We start from the raw sequence: 15,732 nt of genomic DNA, 5'->3' as shown, positions 1-15,732 counted from the left end.
TTAAAGCACATTCAAATAAAAACTGGTATAGTCATGAAAGAGGTAAAATTTGCATAAATTAATATTGGTATCACATTATGTAGGTATCTATTAAGAATAACAAGTAAGTATAACTATCAGTACAACACCCTGATTCCGACGGGCTCGCAATCTACCCAAGAGAAGAACGCCCCTTTAGAAACACCATAAGCATTTACATGAATTAAAAGGTTCGGAGATCATCCTCGGGAGCCAGATCCCATTTGCGAGTTGCCATTTTCCTCTGCTTCTTGCCGGGAGAATCAGCGCAAGGACCATTAAACATGCTATCGGCCAGTTTCAATTGGTCCATCTTGCGCAGGGCAACTTCGATATCGCTTTCACGGCCCAGGATATTGGCATTGCGAGATTTTCCGAGGGTATTGTTCTTGGACCTGGATTGCTTTGTCGGAGACCTACATGCCAGCTCACGCTCCAGTGAGGTGATCTTGCTGCGAAGCTGATCGTTTTCGAATTCGAGCTCTTCCACTCGTTCATCCGAAGAAGGTCCAGGATCCTCGTGAACTGGTAAGAGTGAATGTTAGCCTAGCCGTCCAGAGCCATATGGGGCAATAAGGTGCTTACTCTGGAATCCCTTGGACATAAGCTCGATCTTCTTGTCAATGTGCTCGTCGTTATGTCCAGTCTATAGAGATCAGTATGAGTTCGGAGGAATGATGAATAGACCATTCCTTACTTGTTCATCCCAGGCACTTTGCCATCTCTTCCTTTCTTGCTCCATTCTCTCATCCATTTCAACCCAGCATTCCTCACGTACTTCCTGTTCAATCATGAGACACCTTTCCTCACTCATATTCAGTGCCGTCTCTAGTTCGGCTCTCACAACCTCCTCCTCTGCGAGCCTCGTGGAAAGTTTCTCGTTCTCTGCGCGCAGTCGCTGAATCTCAGCTAGGGCTTTTTCAAGTTCTTCATTAGCACCTAAATGCGGCGAGTTGCGTCCTCCAGAAGACCCCTTGCGAGAACCTAGAGAACTAGATAGGATTGAGTCCACCGAAGGAGCTCGTGGAACGGTAACTTCGCGAGCTAGGGCGGAGTATCGTAAAATCTGTGAAGTGGCATTGTAATCACCTAGTGGATCGGCGGTAACGACCATGATAGCTTTTTGTGGATGGCGATTGATACTCGATACTTGATTAGAAGATGGGAAAGAGTTGGAAAAGAGCAATTCCGTGAGCTTGCACTGCCTATAAGGAACCATTGCAGTCTGGGACAAGTCAATTTAGGGTCTTTGTGTAACCAAAAAAAAAAGGCAAAATAAATACGTACCCTATTTCCGTCCTGAATGTCACTTTGCATCTGGAGACACTGTCCAAGGTACATTAAACTCTCATTAATTTTGCCAGCTTCCACGAGGGTAGATCCGGCAGTCTTCGCGGTCCTTGCTCGTTCAGAGCCTAGATAGTTGTCAGTAGAGCGTCAAAGGCGTGTGTGCACGCACGGATTGAAAACAAACCAGCCAGATCAGCCACCGTGAGTGTATTTCCAATCCACATCTCTTCACCGGTTCGCTTGTTCCGCATTCTCCTCTTGACTTCAAGGCAGAAAAATCCATGACTCCTGGAGCTGACACTATTAGCGCCAGTTCCGGTAACCTTACGTTCTGTAAGGCCGATCTCAAGAACCGCCAACGCTTCTTCATATGTGCTACAAGCGATCTTGCGTAGGCCTGCTACAAGTTTTCGGTCAGGAGACCCTTCCGTGGACTTGAAATAGAGTGCCTTTCTGCGGTCTTTCTGTGCATTTGCTCCTTGACGGGAGACGGCGTTGCCTTGCCCTGGGTTTATGGCAGGAGACAAAAGATCGAAAATGCGGTCGTTATAGACCTCATACATGGACACCAAGACGATGTACTCGGAATGAGGGTTCAGCTCAACTGTTAGGTGGCTAACATCGGGCGACCGGGGGAGTGTGCTGGTTCTCTGTGGCATATGGCGACGGGGGAATATCAGAGCCGGCATTGGTTCCTTTAAAGTTGCAGCGGGTGAATTAGCTTCATTTATCTTTATATAATTGTATTGAATACTCCAGGGTACTACTAAGGCTGCGGGACCATTCAGGGCTGCGTGAGGCTCTTTTCCGTACACCTTTGGGAGGAAGTAGGTTCGGGGGCCCGACGGGAATAACTTTGGGGCTCCTTGGAATGGGTTTCGGGGAGGTGGGTTGCATACCGCCATAGGGGTGTGAGCTCTTGAAGAACTCATGGGAGTCTGGGCCCGAGAACTTCTGCCACGCTCGGCACCGGGTTCACCATAAACAGCATCAAGGAAGGTCTGGGCCGTGAACATTTGGGATTCGGAAGCATCAGAGGCCGCTACCGAGGCTAAAAGTATAGGAGGAATCGTGTTGTCGGGAGGCTTGATGGTAGAGGCTAGTGATTGAAAAATGACATCCAGACTCATCTGGGTAATTCCTCTCTGTGTTTTGGAGCCGAGAATCGTATGACTCTATATACGATTTATCAGTAAGCTGAACAACCTCGAGGCACCGCGCAGCTCGCACCTTGCCACTTCCTGTCACCCCTAGCGTTGCTACCAATCCATCTCTCTGTTCAAGCAGTACTCCCCTGACGAGCGATTGCATTCCGGTTTGCTGAAAGACATTAAGTTGTGTCGCTGACTCGTCAAAGACCCGGGTAAATCCAAATCTCTCGACTGCTCGCTTTCGAGAATCACTTGGCGGTTGCAGAGTAATATGGCTTGGGCCTGGGACTATGCCTGAATCATCCAGGGTAGATTCTGCAGCTTCGAACTTTTCGACTGTCAAGCAGCGCTCGGGTTGTTCGTCTTGCTGCTGTGACATTGGGGGACGTAGGCGGAGATACACCTGGAATAGGGACGACGGCGGGGGGGTTGTCGAAGCCATGGCTGCAGGCCCTTCGATTATGGGCCGTCAAATTGAGGAATCGGATGCAGGAAGGCTGTAAATTCTACGATCCAACAATGCAAGGATCGGGCGATTTCCAGGAGATATATTCATGCAGTTCATTTGGAAGAGCCTCAATTTGGAATCACGAGCTGTTGGTTTGCCATATTGGGTTTGGCGCATGTTGTCCCGGCAACGCTTCCAGTGCACTTGGTGCCTGGTGTTTCAGGCAACAGCCACTTATATAGCTCCTTTACAGCCGACGAATATCCTACGAAGAGGTCTCAAGGGTGGTTAAACTGTAGAATGGAGATCTAACTAGTTGTCGAGTAAGTTCAAACAAGCCTCATGATTATTTGCAAATTGGTCGAGGGCCAGGCACGAGGAGAAGCCAAACAGATGATTTCCTATCAGATCTTTCTTTTCGAAAGAAAGCCAGATATTCAGCGGCATGGAGTGTTAGCAGGACTCCTTGTGGCAAAATAAATTATAGCAGGCGCAGGCTTGGGCTTTCATTTCGATGGCGGCGGCCCTTTGCAAAAAAAAAAAAAAAAAAAAAAAGTCTCTCCAATTTGTTTAGTCCAAGCAAGCCCAAGAAACCTTCATTCAATCACCCCCCCCCCGCAGAAAACTGAATCGGGAGATATTGATTGGACCATAATTATGTGAACAATGTTCGGCGCAATCTGAGTGGTTGCGCCTCGCTCGTATTTTGGGGCTCAAGCGCCCACTTCAGCGCCTTGGAGGACTTTTGGGCCCGGTTTGAATGAACCAAGCCACATGCATGCCTTATACGAGGGTACAAATCGGGAGTAGCTGAGTCACTAGAACCTTAGTTCATAGCGTTGCTGGCTCCATGGGTCTGGTTCCGTAGAGCCCAAATACGAGCTTCCGAATTGGGAATCTCGTTTTCGCTACCTCGACTCTATGAGGATGATCACTGCGGTGATGTTGCGAGTGGGATCTTGGAGTGGAAAGTTATATATTCCGTGTATATTCCTTCGAGAAATCTTCAGCCATTCATCAATAATATAGAGCTTATCCTCTTCGCGAAGCAGTGGGCTCAGAAACACATACTTGGATATTACTTCGTTTCACCCGACTTGATCCTGATAGAGTTATTGGCATCGTCAAGAACATGATGCTTGATAAAAGAGACGCTTACCGTAAGCCTTGATTTCATTGTTGTGTCACGACGCGCGATTCATGCGGTTCAGGGAACACAGTCATAGACTAACTCCCTGCAGAAGACGGGAGCATCTGGTACTATGCTCCTAACAAGGGGGCACCTATTGCATTTGCGATTCTTTTCGCAGCATCTGGCTTCATGCATGTTTGTCAGTGCCAGTAAGTGGAGTCCCTGTCTTCTTACTTACAGGACAGCGCCTGATTTTGATCCCCAGCAAGTATAAGTCCTGGACGGTCACTGGACTGCTGCCCTGGTCCGCCTTGCTTTTTACAGTTGGCTTCATATTACGCACTATTGGCGCTTTCGGTCAGTGGGATAATGTGCCCATCTACATTTCGAGCACGGTGTTTCTGTTGGCAGGGCCGTAAGTTTCCACCTCCATCTAGGCGGCGGACAGTTGAGAGAGTCTGACTGGAGTCCAGGCCTGTCTACGAGGGTGTCAATTTTTTCATCCTCGGCCGGATCCTCTACTATATCCCTTACCTCTCCCCCATCCACCCAGGACGAGTTTTTTCAACCTTTGTCGCTATGGGGGTGGTGATTGAGAGCTTGACAGCCAACGGTGCGGCACTGGTGGCAAACACCAATGCGACGAAATCCCGCAAAGAAGTGGGAGAGGCACTGCTCAAGGCCGCCCTGATTCTGCAGATTTGCCTGATGGCCGGATTCGTCTCCTTGGCCGTCCGATTTCACTACAACTGCTGTCGCGCAGGCCTTTTGAACAAAAGGCTTAAGCGGGTGCTCACTGTGTTGTATATCAGCTGCATGCTCATCACCACGCGCACCATCTACCGGACGGAGGAGTACTTTACGGTGACGCAAGTCCATGTCTGGGCTGATCCGGACAAAGTCGCGCCCTTGATCAAAGACGAATGGTTTTTCTGGTTCTTCGAGGCGGTTTTCATGTACAGCAACACCACGATGCTGAACATCTTCCACCCCATGCAGTCTCTTCCCCGTTCAAACAAGATCTATCTTGCCCGAGACGGTGTGACGGAAGTCGAGGGGCCAGGATACAAGGACCCTCGTCCGTTTATTTCCACCTTGCTTGATCCATTTGACATTATCGGTCTGATCTTCAACAGAGGGAGACAGGAGAAGTATTGGGAAGCGGATGGAGTAGTCCTTAATGGGGGGAAGGAGATTAAGCCCGGCTGCCATGTATAATATTTGTATGCAGTGTTTAGACAGCGTTGGATTGATTTATTGGCGAGGGTTTGAAAGTGATTTTTCCTTTCTTTTTTTCCATAATACAATTTGAAATTTCAGATGAATGTTACTGGAATATCATTTAGAACGAAGATGCGGAGGAAATGAAGATGGTTGAAAGTAAGCGGGAAGAACAAACACCACATGGCCTTTTCAGCGCAGGTCACTTTTCTTTCTCTCCCCAGAAAACCACCAGCATATAAATTCACCACAGGGAATGAATTACCCTCTTTGGATATTTCGCTATTGACGACTACCCGATCGCGAATCGACTTTTGCCTCCATTTCCATCATTTACACCTCCGCAAGACCTCCGAAGCTCCTTCGTCTCTCCCTCCCTTCCCAGCTTGACCAGCAAAAAAGCTGAAAGACTCCCTCGCCACGATGTTATCGTTTCTCTCTTCCAATCTGTCGAATACTCGACAATCCCTCGCACAGGTACTGAATTTCGCGCTCGTTCTATCGACCGCGTTTATGCTCTGGAAGGGTCTGTCGGTAGTGACAGCTTCCTCGTCTCCGATTGTCGTGGGTAGGTGATTGAGTGCCTGTGAAAGGAAACCAGAACACAGTGACAAATTATCTACAGTCTTGTCGGGATCTATGGAACCGGCTTTCCAACGAGGCGATCTCCTATTCCTGTGGAATCGCAGCCCACGGGCAGAAATCGGCGAAATCGTTGTCTACAATGTGAAGGGGAAGGATATTCCGATCGTGCATCGCGTTGTGCGAACCTTCCCCGAGGTTCAAGGGAAGGCCAAGACCGCGAAGGAGATTACTGAGTGCGTTACCCTGGCCTTCTCACAAGCTTGGTTGGTGGGGATGTTGTATGGTTAACCCAGGATGGTTTCTGACAGGTCTTCGTCCATCCCACCCAATATGCTGCTCACCAAGGGCGACAACAACGTCGCCGATGATACGGAGCTCTATGCGCGCGGCCAGGACTTCCTGCACCGCGAGGAGGACATCGTGGGTAGCGTGCGAGGGTATATGCCGATGGTGGGATATGTGACGATCATGCTGAGCGAGCATCCATGGCTGAAGACGGTGCTTCTGGGGATTATGGGGTTGACGGTCATCCTGCAGAGAGAGCAATAGTGGACAGATAGTAGAACGTGGATATAGGGCGCCTGTACACTTAAAACACGAGATTTCCGATGGACTCATGCATTGTCCAGGCTGTTTCTGCTGTACGGAAAGAATTGTGGAAATCCGGGTGATCTCCAAGGGCAGTAAATCTATTCAACCATGATAAATTCAAGCCCAGAATCATATTATAGAAATGGTGCACAGTCACCGTCATGACATGACGCCTTGACGAGCTTCTTCTTCTCCGCCCCGCCTGGATCCACCCCGCCAGGTGCATCATCAAATCCATCGACATAAGAAATCCCAAGAAGCTCTTTCTTTCTGCTGCGGACTAAAACTAGCCTGGTTTCAGGACCCTGGTGTTGCCTAGCTTCTCTTCTCCTGAGTACACCTTGAGTTCTGGATCTTTTTGCCTTCTCTCCCTCTGTGCCCCCCCCCCCTTGGTTCGACATTCGACCTTTTTTTACCCCTCCCCGCCTCTAATAAAGAAGTCCAAGAGAGACAAGACTAGGACAATGGGTAGTCAGAAACGAATAACCAAGGTGAGAATCGAATCTTAACCCTGCGGGGGAAAGGGTTGCAGATGCATTAAGGCTAACTTGCCTAGGAACTGGCCGAGCTCATGGAGTCTCCTCCTGACGGCATTACAGTGGAACTTGCGAGCGAATCCAACCTATATGAATGGAAAGTGTTTATGGATGGGCCAGACAATTCTCCTTTTCAGGTATGCTTATCTCAAGTGATTTCCCTCTGTTTAATCCAGAAACAAAAATATGGAGAGAAATAGGAGAAGAAGAAGAAGAAGAAGAAGAAGAAGCTAACTATCGACAATAGAAAGGCATCTTCCAAGTTAAACTCGTCCTGCCCACAGAATACCCCTTCAAACCGCCCACGGTATCCTTCGTGACAAAGATCTACCATCCGAATGTGACAAACGACGACAAAGGCAGCATGTGTCTGGGGATGCTCAAGGCCGACGAGTGGAAGCCGAGCTCGAAGCTTGCGGCTGTGCTACAGTTCGCGCGCCAGTTGCTGGAGGAGCCGATGCCAGATGATGCGGTGGAGGGGCGGATCGCCGAGCAGTACAGGAACGACCGGAAGCGATACGAGGAGATTGCGCGGGAGTGGACGAGGAAATATGCCACGGCTGCGTAGCTAGCACGTACATATGTACAGTACCGTACATAAGAGGGCGACGAGAGCACAGGCACGATGCAGTCGCTGGCCGCTGCGTTGAACAGCTATGACATGCCATGCCATGTTATTGTTTCGTTCCTACGCTCTTTCATGTGGTATGATATTGCATTTGGGCTTGCATGCAGTGCGAAGAGCCTATATATTGATTTTCTAGTGACGGATGCTCACATTTCATTTCATGCTTTTGAATCGATTTGGCTTGCATGTATGCTACAATACCTGAATCTGGATTGATGAGAATAAATAAGGTCCTTACAATAGCAGCATTCTCCAGTTTCATTCCAGTACCTTTGATATTTTCTGTCCACGGGTACTACTACTTACTACCTGGGTACTACTACTATACAGAGTCCAACACGCTCAAGACATGGAAATAACTCTCTAGCTCCATCAATCAGTTCTTCTTTCTTTCTTTCTTTCTGTCTGTCGTCTACTCATCAAAATCATTCAATCACATACCCACAGAGAAACCATATGGATGGATCAACCACATTCCACCGTCCATTCCATGCAACAACAACCTACCCATCCACGCAATCAATCACGGATCTTCGCTGAGTAGTGATAATTATCTAAGTATGTAGGGATAGGGATGTTGACAAGCATATATAACCATGCCAGTTGTTCTTGATCTTTCTTGACACCACCGGATACCTAGGGTACATAAGGGACATAGATCGGTACTTGATTCTCTCCTCTTCCACAGATCAGTTGATTCCCTCCGGAAGCCAGTGAAGTAAAAGAAATGCATCTCCCATCTACCCTCGCGGCTTTCAATCTGGTTGGCCTGGCCCTAGCAGCGCAGGACAATGGCCTGGGTTACATGCAGTGTGCTGTACGTATCTCCTTTCTACTTATATATATATATGTATACGTGGAAGGAAATCTAACAAACCAAAGACCGCAGTCGTCGAAGACCTCTCGTTCCCGGAATGCTCGTCCTCGTATAAACTGGACTGCTTCTGTGCAGCCTCTGCAGGGAAAGACATTGGCGAGATGAAGCTCAGTCCCAGTGCCGAGGAAGTCTGTTCGAAGAACGGTGTCGGTATGTATATCTCATTCTAGTTTATACTACTATACTGCTATACATGCATGCTAGCCGTGAAAGCCAACTAACAAATCAAATCAAACAAAGCCCCAAAAGACATCCCCAAGTATCTCTGCGACGACGCAAACGTCCCCGTTTCGCCTCGCCGCGGAAGCACGCCGATGGTTCGTCTCGGGAGCGAAGCAGACGAAAACGACCAGGACCACGAAAGCGATCGCGAGATGCAGCAAACGCACAAGCGCGCAACGAAGCCTGATTCCGACTCCACCTCCAGCGAAGAAGAAGAAGAAGAAGAGAAAACAAACCGGCTGCTCATCCCGCAGGCCGCGCCGAATGCCGCGCCGGTCTTTGCGCACGCTACCGAGAAGGTCCTGTACCAGGTCCCGAGTACGACGGCGGATTGCGCGTGCGAGAGTGAGAGGGCTATGCCTACGGACCCGGTTTCTGATGCAGATGCTGATGCAGAGTCGGTGCCAGCGAAGATGGGTAGTAGCATGGCGGGTGCATCTCCGACGGTTACTGGGACGACTGAGGGTGAAACCCAGACCAGGACTAGGATTGAAACTGAAACTGTCGCCCGGACCGCAGACGCCGAAAACACCAACACAGCACACGCCGCAATGGCCCCCCTGCCTTCTGGCGCGGTGCCCTCCGTATCCTCCAAGATCGTGGTGGTCTCGTCCACGGTGCGCGCGGCAGCAACGCCTACGGGTGCGGATGCAGCGAGGAAGCACGGCCCGAACCAGAGCCAGGGGGAGAAGTTCACGGGTGCGGCTGTGGGGATTGAGGTGGTTCTGTCGCGGGTGGTTGTTGGGGTGCTGGGTGTTGTTGCGGGGTTGGGGGTCTTGTAGATGGCTTGATATCATTTATAGGGTATTGGAGAAGAGAATGGGGTTTGTTTTGTCATGTCATGTCATTTCATGGTATGACTATGTATGTAGCTATGGAGTTCATGGAAACTAAGCTAGGTACCTCGGTAGTAAGCAGGTTTTTGTATGCAGCTACCGTGTCGTACATACAGCAGCTTCATAAATGACCTGAGGTTAACATCCACTACCAGTATTATCGTACTATCGTACCATCGTACTATCGTCAATACAAACCTACGCATGAATCGCCTGCTGCACGCGCGGATACAGATGCACCATGCGATAGTACAGCTCGGGATGATTCTGAATCAACACCTGCGGATCCCAGGCCATGGCGGAGAAGATAGTCTCGATGCCGCTGCTGATGGGCGTCATGAAGATCTGGCAAATCTGGAGCCCCATGACAAAGGCAAACGCCATAATGACCGGTGTGAAGCTGCCGTCGCTGTTGTAGCTGGGGCGGGTGAACTGCAGGTACAGATAGGCGAGCAGCGCACAGACGTACGAGACAAAGACCGAGCCCATGGTCAGGACCGGCCCGATCAGGCAGTCCGTCACGAGGGCGTCGACCCCGCGGTCTTTCATCATGGTCCACGTATCCTTGGCCGCGGGGATGTAGGCCTTCCCGTACAGGGCAATGTGGCAAAAGGCATAGCGGTTGAACAGGGTGACCAGCCAGTCCAGGAGCGAGATGAAGCAGCCGAGGATCCAGAGCATGATGGTGCCGACGAGGTTGCCCTGCGCGGCTTCCTGGCGCTGGGCCACGGAGCAAGCCTGGCGGAGCATGTTGATGACGGCGATGATCAGGCTGCCGAAGCTGATGCTGCCGAAGGAGTAGGTTGTGGCGCGACGGAACGCCCCCCGCGTGGCTCCCTGGGGCATGCCGCGCGGCGTGTTGGCGAAGAAGTACCAGGACCCGTAGACGCCGGCGATGGTGGTGTGGACGGTGTTCTTCACCCACTCGCTGAACCAGTACATGGCAAAGGTCACGTACACGACCAGCCCGATGACTCTCGCCGTGCTGCAGCCGCCGCCGCCGCCGCCATTGGTGCACGCGGGGTTGGCTCCAGGCTCGTAGGCCACATAGATGGAGACGAGCGTCACGGAGAACCACGCTGAGAAGGCCACGGCCACCAGACCCCCAATCGCACTCACGACGAACATGTGTCCGTAACGCCGCAACACATCAATCGCGATTTCGAGCATAAACGCCGTGAAGGGGATGCGGGGGATCCAACTGATAAAACAGATAATAGCAAACACCCCAAAGACCACAAACACAATCCCGCCTCCATACTCTTTCCTCGCAATGTAGTAGATCCCGGTCGCCAGAGCAAAAACGATGTTCAAGATGCCCGTGACCCAGATGAAAAGCTTAGGGAAGTACCTTGCTGCGAGAAAATAAGCCCACGAGAAGGCGAGCGCAACGCAGAGGACAAAAATGAACAGCACAAGGGTGTTGGTGTCGAGGGAAAAGGTATTGGACGAGTCATAGATCCCGCTCCCATTGAAGCCATAGTACTTGGCGTAGCGATGGATGGCTACTCCCGAGACCGCGACATAGCCCAGAAAAACCGCAATGAACTGGTGATCATTAGCCTTTCTGAGGCAGGGGCAAAAGAAAAAAAATAGACACATCACACATACCAAGAGCCCGGCCCAGAGATCGTGGAACTTGGGCTGCTCAACTTTAAAGGCGTCGTCGAACCCATACACAGCCTGGTTGTAGGTCGGGGGAGGCTCCTGGGGAGGCTTGGGCTCAGGGCCTCTCTGACCGTCCACGCCATCATTGGACTGGTATTCATCATTGGCCTGCTGAATGGTGTTAAAATCCTGGCCAGGCTGCTGGGGCTGCTGCTGGGGCTGCTGCTGGGCCTTCTGCTGGGCCTCAACATCGCCGTAGCTCTGGCTGGGATCGTAATAACCCGCAGCCTGTCCGCTCATGGTTGCAGTCCTTGAAAACCAAAGTCACAAGTCCAGTTGATACAAAGAGTAGAGTGTGAAAGAGAAATGACAGGAGAGAAGTGGAATCTGCAGGGGATAAAAGAAGCAGAAGAAGAAGAGAAGTAAGGGATGAAGATCAGGCATGAGGGGAACACTTTGACTTCAAAACATTCAAGCTGTGAAGATTTTCTTTCTGGCTCCCCCTGACGCATCTCCATCATCGCCAAAGTCAAAGAACGCATTCCATGTCGTTCACTGGGTCGTGGTGTCATCGTGATGCCAATGATCGCGGCGAGAACCAGGGTTTGGGGCAAAAAAAGCTCCAGCCCTACAGATTTGCCTTGTTTGGATTCTTGTCACCTGGCGTTAAAAGGAATGTATGCTAAATCCCCTAAGATTGAAATAATACTATCAAATGTCTTATGTACAATGCAGTTATAGTGGTTTTAAAATATAATCGGATGTCCCAAAAAAAAAAAAAAAAAGAAAAGAAAAGAAAAGAAAAAAGAACCACAGAGCAATTCAAGATCAGAGCAATATATCTACATGAGAAAAATCATCAAAGCATGGTGACGCTCCATCCCTTGAGCAATAATGCACCCCATGCCAGCTCACACTTTTTTCTTCAATATGCGGTCGAGTCGATTAGGATAATTAGGTATGTAGTAGGTAGACATTACAACGATCGAGGGGGAAGGAAGAGCAGAAAGAGAGTCAACGAGAAGAAGAGCAGCAAAAACGTGGTTGGGTATCAATAATCGTGGGTCTGCAGGGCACTACTACACCTTCCAACCCCCCCGAAGTTCGCTTACCGAAAGGCATGGTGTCTCATCTGACGCCATGAATCAGCAAAAGAGCGTTCGATCCCCGGGATCGGCGTCTTCGATCGGGTCGGCCACTCATCAGTTGCAGCGTGGAGCTGGCCTTTGCTCATCGCCTGCGATCGCCGTAGCTTTTCCTGCCGGACGGCGGCGCGGCGAGACGCTCGCAACTCTTCAATGCGACCCTGTCCAAAGCGATTCCGGCGGACAAAGCTGTCGTCCAGGAGCGCATTGGCATCCAGCAGCTTTTTGGGCACGGTCTGAACCACCTGGAACACCTCCATCGGATCTGACACGGCCAGGATATCCTTCTCGCAGGCCTTGAAGATCGCCATGGAAACCCGGAAGAAGGTTTTCGACCCTTCGTAGAAGAACACGTCCCAAACGCGCAATGTGGTTTCCAGAGGCAGCGTGCCGATAAAGACCGACATCAACCAGTTCGTCAGGCCCAGGGTGATGTCCGGCAAGCGAGAGTGAACCGAAAGCGCCGGAGTCTTGGATTTGCCCGGCCCCGAGCCAGCGATCTTGTTGTACACATTCGGGAGAGAGTCCCGCAGCAACACCATAAGAATCCACAGATCAATGTTGGCCCCCTCGAGACTGATCTCGTGCGTGCTCGGGAGGTACACCGAGGTAACAATGTGCAGCATCCAAAACGTCTTTTCTTCCGACAGGAACAGCAGCAGCAGCCCCGTGATGAAGTTGAGCGACTGGGTGTAGCCGATCTGGGGATTGTGAATGGCAAACGCGTAGAGGACCCGGCGGAGGGACCGGATCATTTCGGTCTCGACGATCACAGAACCCCGGCCCGGGATGCTGCTTCCAGCGCTAGCTCCCAGGTTCCCAGACTGGCTGGGTTGTTCCGGCTTGAAGTGGATATTGTCGGGGAATGTGCGGTGCAAATCGCGTTCGATGTGTTCTTTATCGTCATCACTGGGGGATTCCATCGCCTGCTTGACCAACTGGTCATACAGTCCTGGGTTCCGGTTCAGATGGTCATAGCCTCCGGCATACCAGAACCAGGCAGCTCCCCGGTACTCGGGCGGAATTCCTTTCCGTACGTAGCGCTTGACTTTGGACGATTTCGCCGGGAATGTGGTTGGTTGTGCGGTGGGGAGCCCGTTCTCGCTCAGCAGTTCGGCCCATTTGAGTCTCCGGTTTGCGGCAAAGTCCGCATACGACGTGTTCCAAGCCTCGTATTGCTCCAGGGTCACGTAGGTGGTTGCCTTGCGAAACCCGTAACAGTCCCGGGATTCCGAATTGGCGATCAACGGCGGCGGCACGATCCCAGGGAGCATGATCTTGGAGTCAACCGATCGGGGACTAGGAGGCGGCTGGATTGGTGAAGACGGCTCGACCAGCTCCTCGGGCGGTTTCTCATCCGACCGTTCTTCGCCGAAAGACTGCTGGTTCAGCAGGGTTGGGTCCGCCGGGTCCGCATGCGAGGACGGGGGTTCTATGGGGAGATCATCGGGAGGATTCGCATCCAGAGAGAGGTCAGCTGGCAGTGGAGGACTCAATGGCTTCAGTTTGGGATCGTCCAACAAATCGGGAGACGCCGGTTCTTCTGTTACATCGCTAAAGCCGTCCAGGTACATGGAGATTGCGTCTTCAACACTCATGCCCTCATCCTTCTCATACGATCCATCAGGAGTATCGGGAGACAGGTCGGTGATGGAGCTGCTTTTCGTCAGCACGCTACTTCGCTCGGTCCCACTGGCCTGTTCGATGCTCGACCGCGACGTCATAGCCGAGTTCATGCTGGAACGGAGGGCATCCTCCCGGTATGGATCCGAGGGACGGGTATGATGATTATAAGGATTGCGTGGTAAAGTGAGGCCGTGAGGGCTGGGAGTGTGTGCGCGGCGCTCCTGCGGCCGGTAACCTTTGGAGCGCTTGTGGTTCAACCGCGATGCAGACATGGGCATCGGGAGATCGGTTTGGTCGGGGGGGGTCATCTGACGAGGCAGACGCTCCATCTCTCCCTCCGTCGGGGGGGATTTGGTCGCCCGTTCGTAAGGCGGAAACGGGGGCATATGATAAGTCGGTCGTTGGATGGGGGAGCCATCGTCAAGCCACAGACGCGGTGACACCGAACGGGAGGCCGAATCCGATCGAGGGGGATATGCAGGAGGTCTTCGAGGAGAGCGAGGGAGCGGAGGACGGTGGGAATGCGGGGGACGGAGCCCGTCGGCGGTGGAGGGACGGGGAAAAGGAGGATTGATTCTCAGGGGATCCAGACGAGGGGGAGCAGGGATCCTGCGACGACTTGAGATATCATGTTCGCCCAAGGGAGCTTGAGGCGGATATCGAAAGTCCGCATTTTCCGTGACCATGGCCACGACGAGCTAACACCCAGTTCCCGCTGGACATTTGTTGAGGAAATAATTGGTAGGGGGGGGGGGGGGGCGAGCGTTCCAGGTTCAATTGCAAGCGATGTATGCGGTGAAGAAACGAATAGTGGCAGTCGTCGTAGTCGTCGTAGTCGTAGTAGTAGCAGCAGTAAACGAGTGAAGAAATAGAGACAAGCTCGAAATGGTGGGAAAGAAGTTGCCCCAACAGCCACACGAAAGATTCAATCCATCGAAAAGCGTTATGATCCTACCAGAGGTTCCAGTCGAGAGACCATCCTCGAGTTAGGAGAGAGAGAGAGGAAGAGAGGAAGAGGAAATGAGGAAATGAAGAAATGAAGAAGAGAGGAAGAGGAAATGAGATGAGTTGATTGAGTGAGTGAGAGAAAAGTGAGTGGGCTCAAATTACTAAGAAAAGGGGAAAAGCATCAGGAAGTCAGAGCTCGGTCCGAGTCTAAGGTGGTTGAAGAAACAAATATCACCCAGAACTGTTAATTCTCTTCTTCTTCTTCTTCTTCATGTTTTAGAGTAATAAAACTGAACCAGGTCTGAGACCTGGAATGCTGATATTCAAAGAAAGATATCCATCAGAAATCCTCCTCCTCTTACGTCCATCCTATCATCCGAGACGCTGGTGGCTGATCCTCTTGCAGCCGCCGTTCCTTGCGTTGTGGTTCCTGTCTCGATTCGCTTTCGACTCAGATCATGAGGATCCTAATAAGTGTTGTGTTTAGACTCTTCTTGAGCGCATCTCTGGTTCATGATTGAATCCTCTGGTTCATGATTCAATCTCTCTGGTTCATTATTTCCAACGACTGAAAAAGCCTGAGAAAGGCCTCAATATCCCCCCTCCCCCGGAGGCGTTGTGATGCGTCAGAGATCCTGCATCTGTCAATGCAAAAAGTCCACTTGTCGGCATAATGGCCTAGGTACGAGTTCTCTGTACTCCGTACTCCGTACTCCGTATAGTACTGAGGTGAAAGAAACCATTTGGCAGTTACACGGATACACTCTGATTCTTCAGTCTGATCACGACTCTCCAGAATAGTTATTTATCGCTTCTTTCTATAAATTTAAAATCCAAAACGAGCGGGAAAACCCTGGCTGTGGCTGAACT

The 15,732-nt window shown here is 51.1% G+C and overlaps 6 protein-coding genes across 6 annotated transcripts; 3 read left to right on the top strand and 3 right to left on the bottom strand.

Moving 5' to 3' along the window:
- Nucleotides 1-48: 48 nt before the first annotated feature.
- P175DRAFT_0504913 (kinesin family protein) lies at nucleotides 49-3,022 on the bottom strand. Its single transcript, XM_040897976.1, has 7 exons — nucleotides 2,539-3,022; nucleotides 2,208-2,483; nucleotides 1,493-2,003; nucleotides 1,306-1,433; nucleotides 716-1,243; nucleotides 604-664; nucleotides 49-543 (listed from the first exon to the last, which is right to left on the bottom strand). The coding sequence occupies exons 1-7, from the start codon at nucleotides 2,899-2,901 to the stop codon at nucleotides 203-205; spliced, it is 2,208 nt and encodes a 735-aa protein (XP_040749004.1). The 5' UTR covers nucleotides 2,902-3,022; the 3' UTR covers nucleotides 49-202.
- Nucleotides 3,023-5,488: 2,466 nt separating this feature from the next.
- On the top strand, nucleotides 5,489-6,818 carry sec11 (signal peptidase complex catalytic subunit SEC11). Its single transcript, XM_040897975.1, has 3 exons — nucleotides 5,489-5,828; nucleotides 5,886-6,078; nucleotides 6,154-6,818. Exons 1-3 carry the CDS (start codon nucleotides 5,774-5,776, stop codon nucleotides 6,392-6,394), a joined length of 489 nt encoding a protein of 162 aa, XP_040749003.1. The 5' UTR covers nucleotides 5,489-5,773; the 3' UTR covers nucleotides 6,395-6,818.
- On the top strand, nucleotides 6,815-8,037 carry P175DRAFT_0466814 (putative ubiquitin conjugating enzyme (UbcB)). Its single transcript, XM_040894921.1, has 3 exons — nucleotides 6,815-6,927; nucleotides 6,993-7,109; nucleotides 7,220-8,037. The coding sequence occupies exons 1-3, from the start codon at nucleotides 6,901-6,903 to the stop codon at nucleotides 7,538-7,540; spliced, it is 465 nt and encodes a 154-aa protein (XP_040749002.1). The 5' UTR covers nucleotides 6,815-6,900; the 3' UTR covers nucleotides 7,541-8,037.
- Nucleotides 8,038-8,327: 290 nt separating this feature from the next.
- P175DRAFT_0526634 (extracellular serine rich protein) lies at nucleotides 8,328-9,493 on the top strand (the record flags this gene model as incomplete). The annotated part of the gene is made up of 3 exons (XM_040899480.1): nucleotides 8,328-8,417; nucleotides 8,483-8,627; nucleotides 8,718-9,493. 3 exons carry the CDS (start codon nucleotides 8,328-8,330, stop codon nucleotides 9,479-9,481), a joined length of 999 nt encoding a protein of 332 aa, XP_040749001.1. The 3' UTR covers nucleotides 9,482-9,493.
- An 88-nt stretch (nucleotides 9,494-9,581) lies between these two features.
- P175DRAFT_0466812 (choline transporter-like family protein) lies at nucleotides 9,582-11,443 on the bottom strand (the record flags this gene model as incomplete). Its single annotated transcript, XM_040894920.1, has 2 exons — nucleotides 9,582-11,083; nucleotides 11,147-11,443. 2 exons carry the CDS (start codon nucleotides 11,441-11,443, stop codon nucleotides 9,734-9,736), a joined length of 1,647 nt encoding a protein of 548 aa, XP_040749000.1. The 3' UTR covers nucleotides 9,582-9,733.
- Nucleotides 11,444-11,911: 468 nt separating this feature from the next.
- Nucleotides 11,912-14,662, bottom strand: P175DRAFT_0504907 (putative GTPase activating protein (Gyp3)). Its single transcript, XM_040897974.1, has one exon. It carries the CDS (start codon nucleotides 14,598-14,600, stop codon nucleotides 12,252-12,254), a length of 2,349 nt encoding a protein of 782 aa, XP_040748999.1. The 5' UTR covers nucleotides 14,601-14,662; the 3' UTR covers nucleotides 11,912-12,251.
- Nucleotides 14,663-15,732: the final 1,070 nt, after the last annotated feature.

The sequence above is a fragment of the Aspergillus ochraceoroseus genome (assembly GCF_002846915.1).
Source record: "Aspergillus ochraceoroseus IBT 24754 chromosome Unknown P175scaffold_10, whole genome shotgun sequence".
Taxonomy (NCBI): domain Eukaryota; kingdom Fungi; phylum Ascomycota; class Eurotiomycetes; order Eurotiales; family Aspergillaceae; genus Aspergillus; species Aspergillus ochraceoroseus.
Note: the sequence above shows the minus strand (reverse complement) of the source record. Positions and strands in the feature narration are given on the sequence as shown.